A 6,000-nucleotide genomic window follows, 5' to 3' on the forward strand; every position below is an offset into this window, starting at 1 on the left:
AGGCAATACAGTTATTGGTCCATTACCAAAACAGGATGAACCACTAAAACGGAGCCTTGGTCTTCCAATTGATTGCTTATGAATTATTTACAGCTAAGCAGCCTTCAGGCCAAAAATGACAAAAAGCATAACAAACAACATTGCCAGCTTCCCTCTCACGCACAGACAGGTACATCACCCTGTCTACAATTCCCCATCACAGCTCATCATCTGAGCCCAGTAAAAAAAGTTTCCTTCCAAATAGACACCACACAGCTGTACACTACAAGCAATGCCCTGGAGAAGCTACAAGGATGGCAGCAGAGTGACTGATAAAAGTTCTCTCACTTCTCTGCTTCTGTAGACTCCCACAGCAACCAAATTATAAAGACACCAGCGTGTGGTGGCAACCATCTGCATCTTAAACTTTTCAGCGAGATCGATGGTCAGATTGGCCAGTTGTTATGCATAACATCTTCTTAAGGAGCTTCACGTGCACTAGCCTGCCCTCACCAGTCTGCCAATGACAATGCTGGATTCCCACAAAACACACACTGGGACAGCTGCACACACAACATGCTTGAAGCTTACTTTAGATGTTCCTTTCTACAAGGCTGACAATCAAAACATACTAGTGACTCCTGGCTCTTGCTCAGCTTTTGTCAGGCCTTCAAAAGCATCAATCCCCCCGCCAGGAGGAGAAAGAAATCCGTTCGCACAATGTGTGGTTAAGACCTACTGCTGGGCACCACCACAGTGAAACAAGGAGAGAATGTCACCCTATTCTAGCCAGGACCCTCAACAAACCCATGCTTTTAAAAAGTCAACATGCACATCTTCACTGTTTTCAGCCAAACAGTGGTAACTGACACAGCAACTGAGCTATCAATAGGCTTGAAGACGTTTGAAGGCAACAGCCCTTGGGAAGGGAGCAAGCAAGAGAAAGCATAAAACCCTCCAAGACTGGGCTTGAAGAGAATCACACGTATGCATCCCAAATTGGCAGGTCTGCACGGAGCCTGGAATCGCACGTTGCTCTCATCTTTACCCACTGGGACAGATCCCACCACGCTCAGGATGCAGGAGGAATGCGGCTGCACATTTTCAAGGGGCTGATCTACTCTAAACTTCCTGACATCCAGCCCATAACCTGGGCTGGTATTTATCACAGTAAGCACTAACATAAGCAACAGGCAAGCTAAAGCTTTCCAAACGGAAGGAAGAGCGGCAGCAAGGGGAAATCACGGCCCTCATCCCCACACCAGTGGGTACCCGCTGCCAGGGAAGCTTTTCACAAGAAAACTCTGCCCCATGGGGTCACGCGCTGACACTCAGAAAAGGCAGGGGGAAAACTCCCACTGAGCCCAACGCGAGAAAATTCAGGCTCTGACAGAGGAGGAGATATGGCAGATTTCACTACAACAAGCAGCTTGTAGCAGATTTGTATTTAGCTGTTGAACACACATCTGAACAGGACCAGACAGGAAGCAGAAAGAGGTTTTTACACACACATTGCTCCAAAGAAGTCTGATGTAACTCCAATACATTTATAACTACCCACCCACCGTGCATCCTATTTCTTACCATACAATTCTGGCAGACTCAGGGTTTTTTGGTTATTTGTTTATTTGCTTTGAATGAAAACATTGCATTCATCTGCTTTGTAAAATGCAAAGAACTCCAAATGGACTGGCCAATTTTTCATCTGAGTTCCAACACCTTTAATTTTATATACATTATGGAAGACAGCTTTAATTCTATGCAACATCTGTGGTGCAAGTCATCTGCTATACTGGGATTTATCATTTAATTACATATTCACATGCTTCAGGACTACGCAGATTTCACTTAGCTGCTTGGGTGTAATTTCCAGTGTCCTGACCTAGCTCTAGGAAGATTAATTACAGACATTTTTTATATTTTGGAGACAAGCGTGAGAAGTTACCATTTTCTTCCCTAGGACTTGTCATGCCACAACAGACTCAAAAGATCCTTTTTCCTATATGACTGGGGGGGGGGGGGTGTGTTTAAAATAAATAAATAAATAACACTTTGTAGTTAAGGGTGATCGGAGATATCATTATTTAAAGGGCAACAAAATCTAACGAATGAGAAATTATTTCTAGCCATGAATGCTTTAAACCAAATCTAGACATCCACTAAGAATGGACAAAGTTAACAGCAGCACCACATTACAGATGTAGCTAGTGCTGTTCCACTGCCAAGCTCAAAGGTGTTGTGTATCTCCACGCCTGAGGTCCACAACAGACAAACACATGAACAAAACAATGAAAAGTAGGAAGAAACAATCTCACATGGAAAGGAACTTGAAATTTGAGTAAAGAGGGCAGACAAATTTAAATCTCCCAGGTAAGACCTTGATCTCCCCTATAAAGGAACTGCAACACAACGCACTAGTCCCCTCCAGAGATAGGTGCAGGCTTTCCTACACAAAGAAAGCATCTCAGGGCTGAGAAATGAAGCGCTCGGCTCCAGCACTAAGGCCCCCATCACCACACAACAGATAGACTGACACAGCACGAGGGTATCACCTCTTGAGTAACCTGGGTACCACCTAAATGGCTGCTTCAACCATAAAAAGCTGTCGCTGAATAATAAACCTGATGGGACACAGCAGGCAACAAGCATGGAGTGCAAGGAAAAAGAGCAGAGAAAGTTTAAGGAGACAAAGACAGCAGTCAGTTAAGGTGTGAATGGGAACTGATGAGGACAGCTCAAGGCAGGAATCATGGAAACCAGAGGAACGCAGCAAAGGGCAGGGCAAGATGTTTTCAACCATGTGGATGTCTGTTCACTCAAGTCTAACAGCATATGTGTAAAAATTCAAAGTTGAACTCAGGTCAGCTGAACCCAGGCAACCTTCATCTTAATAGAAAATATAGGGGTTTAGATGTTATACAGTATCCAATGAAAAACATGTATGATGTGAGAAACAATTACACATCCTTTTATTAAAAAAAGAAAGACTTCCTCATCTCCTATTAAAGGGCTTTATTCCTATGTGCACTACAGAAATAACTTATTTTTCTCCTCTATTAAACACAATATACAAAGCTACATACTTTCAACAGAATTTCAGACCACTTGCATTATATATAAAGTACCATTCTGTATCAAATGCTGTTTATCGCTTCTCTCTCATTCATATTCTGATCTCCACTTAATTTTCAGTAATCACGGGACTTCATCTCAATCCCATTACAAACTAAGCTTGGTCCCAGCCCATATACTATCCGTGCAACATTCGAGTCTACAGCACCTCGGGAGCCCGTGGTTGTGAACAGTTGTGGGATGCCACACCTTTTGCCCCTTCGTTCTCTTACACTTACGCAGCATAAATCTCAACTATTCAGGTGAAGATTTCATTTGGTCCAAGTGAGGGAGAACTCTGAGCAACCTCCATCACGCTGTTTGTCCAGAGCTGCGAAAGTTTAGGAGCAAGTGCTGATCACACCCACTTATGCTGGAGAGCAAGAATCCCTGCTGCTATAAATACAGCTGTGACTGAAATGCTGAAAACAAAAGAAATCACCCCAGGCCTTGCCTGCCAGTTAGGATCTGGCCACTGAACGCAGAGAAAAGACTCCGGGCAAGGCCTTCGCGGAGCTGCTGACCGCTCAGGTACCCGCGAGAGCTCGGAGTTCAGCTGGGGCCACGGGATGCTCTGAAACTCATCCAGTCGGGAAGCCACAGCACTCGTGAGTATCTCCCTCTCTACACGTTACAGGCGCACAAATTCACACGTGTATTTATAACACGAGGTGAATACCAAACCTAATTTTACTTCCAACTAGTTTCCAAACACTTGGGGTTTTTTTGCCTTTTTTTTTTATTAATCAGTGTTCCCTTATGGGAACTGCCCGGCATAGGGCACATACCGAGGAGGGCAACTTGTAGCCCTTCACCAAGCGCAGGTAGCCCCGCGGTTCGAGGTGGCCCTGCTCCCCACCGCAGCTCGCCACCTGCTCGGGCGGCAGCGGGAGCCCGGCCCGGCCCGGGTCGCTCCACTCACCCAGAAGAGGAGGTTGAGGGCGTAGAGCAGGCAGCGAAGGCACTTCACCGAGTCCTCCCTGGCCATGGCGAGCCCTCGCGGGAGACAGCCCCATCCTCTCACCACATCCTCCCTCCCGAGGCCGGGCCGCCAGCGCCCTGCAGGGGAAGAAGCGGAGAGGAGCCGGGCGAGTCCCCCTTTGCCGAGGAAGAACCGGCGCGCAGGTGGAGGCGGCGGAGCCGCCCCGAGCTGCAGGTCGGCCCCGCACCGTCCGAGCCCCGCGGCGACCCCCGCGGCGCCCACCGGCCGCCCACCCCCGGCAGCCCCCCTTCTCCTCCCGCCCCGCCCGCCGCTCCCGGAGATGCTGACGGGCCGCACTTTTTCTTTTTTTTTTTAATAAAAATAATAAAACCGTGGCAAAGGGAAAAGCCGCGGGCCGCCCCGGGAGCAGAGGGCAGCGGAGGCGCGGCCCGGGATCGCCAGCCCCCTCCCCGCTGCCCCGGGGGGAGCGGCCGGGGGACAGCGGTCACTTACCGCCCGGGCGCCCCCCTCACTCACTTGCTCCGGCGAGGACTCATGGGGACGGGGAGGGGCAGCGCAGCGCGGAGCCGCAGCGCCCATGCCCGGCAGTACAGGGCGCTAAGGGGAAGGTCCCGGCGGCCGCCCCCGGCCCCCTCCGCCCCCGCCCGCGGCGCCCCGCTCCGCTGCGCTCCGCCGAGCCCGGCGGCGGCCAGCTGCACCGGCGCCCCCGCGCATGCGCCGCCGCCCGCGCCCGCCGCCCGCCGGGTCCTAGCGCCGACGCCCCGCCCGCCCCGTCAGGGTGAGGGAGGCCGTGTGCCGTGCGGGGCCTGGTCCACTGACGGGGAGGAGGAGGGGAGCGGCGGCGTTTCTACCGCTCGCCGACTGTGGAAAAGTACCTGAGTGGACGTGACAGCTCGGGGCATGCTCGAATTTCGGTGGGAGAGGCGGCAGGTTTCCTTCAGGGTAGTGGCGCCCGCCTGGGTGGTTTTGGCTGCTGGCCTGTGGGCAGAGCCCGGAGGGGGCATCCCCACAAACGCGTTCCCCACTGACAGACACACTCAAAACCTCAGCTATGGTGAAGCTTGGGGGTTAGTTTGCTTTTTTTTCCTACAGGGGAGACGTTAAGCAATGGGTTCAGACAAGCTGAAGCACGCGAAACCTCCGTTTTGTGGCGTCTTGGCCCAGAGCGGCAGATACCTCAGAAAACATGGCGGGCGTTCGCAAGACTTCACAGGTGTTTCACCAGCTTTCAGCGCAGTTGCCTCAGAAATTAAACCCTGCTGACACCAAACCCAAACATGGTCATGGAGAACCTGGCACCCGCTCCCCACCGCTAAACAGCAAATTTAGAAGTACAACCATACTGGAAATAAATTATTCCAGAAATGGCCAAAATCTTCAGTTATTATTTAGGCCAAACAGCCATTGATTTGCCCCATACTGTGCGTAGTACCTACAGATGCCACAACTAAACGGGAAAAGTCATCCTGTCTCTGAAACCTGTTGTGAAAAGTGTGTGTGGATCTGGTGACTGGGGTGGTAATTTCCTACTGACGTCTGTATTTTTTCAACACACATACATATATATATCTCCATATTTCAAAAGGAAGAATTATAGTTTAAGACACAGAGTCATATGCAGATTAGCAAAGAATTTTCCATGAATACATATACAGGTGTTGCAGTGCCACCATCACAAAAATTAGAAGAAAATAGGCTGAAAAATGTTTCTTAACTAGAAGAGGAAAATGGTCTTCAGTACCTGTTGTATAAAGACTGTTTTAACAACTGCTAGTGAAAGCTGAGAAAGGAAAAAGAATGTAATGGACAAAATCTAGCTCTTGTGAGGCCAAAGAAAAATCTGTTTCTTGAAGCACTAGAAACAATGACTTGAAAAAACAGGCAAACTCCAGATATTCAAATGCTTATCACTGAGGCTGCTGGTGGGATCTCACTTCAGCTTTAATTTCCATGATTTCATGCCATTA

At 49.5% G+C, this 6,000-nt stretch overlaps 1 protein-coding gene across 2 annotated transcripts in view; it reads right to left on the minus strand.

Moving 5' to 3' along the window:
* The window catches only part of TSPAN12 (tetraspanin 12), a 46,039-nt gene extending 41,301 nt beyond the window's left edge, over positions 1–4,738 (minus strand). Inside the window, exons 1-2 of one of the 2 annotated variants that reach the window (XM_063323255.1) lie at positions 4,550–4,738; positions 4,013–4,149 (exon numbers count right to left, since the gene is read on the minus strand). In XM_063323255.1, the coding sequence (XP_063179325.1) occupies positions 4,013–4,078 (66 nt within the window). In that variant the 5' untranslated portion in view covers positions 4,079–4,149; positions 4,550–4,738. Of the gene's footprint in view, positions 1–4,012; positions 4,150–4,525 lie in introns of both variants that reach the window. The other variant, XM_063323256.1, reaches the window with a different exon arrangement.
* Positions 4,739–6,000: the final 1,262 nt, after the last annotated feature.

This window comes from Chroicocephalus ridibundus, chromosome 1 (assembly GCF_963924245.1).
Source record: "Chroicocephalus ridibundus chromosome 1, bChrRid1.1, whole genome shotgun sequence".
Lineage (NCBI taxonomy): Eukaryota > Metazoa > Chordata > Aves > Charadriiformes > Laridae > Chroicocephalus > Chroicocephalus ridibundus.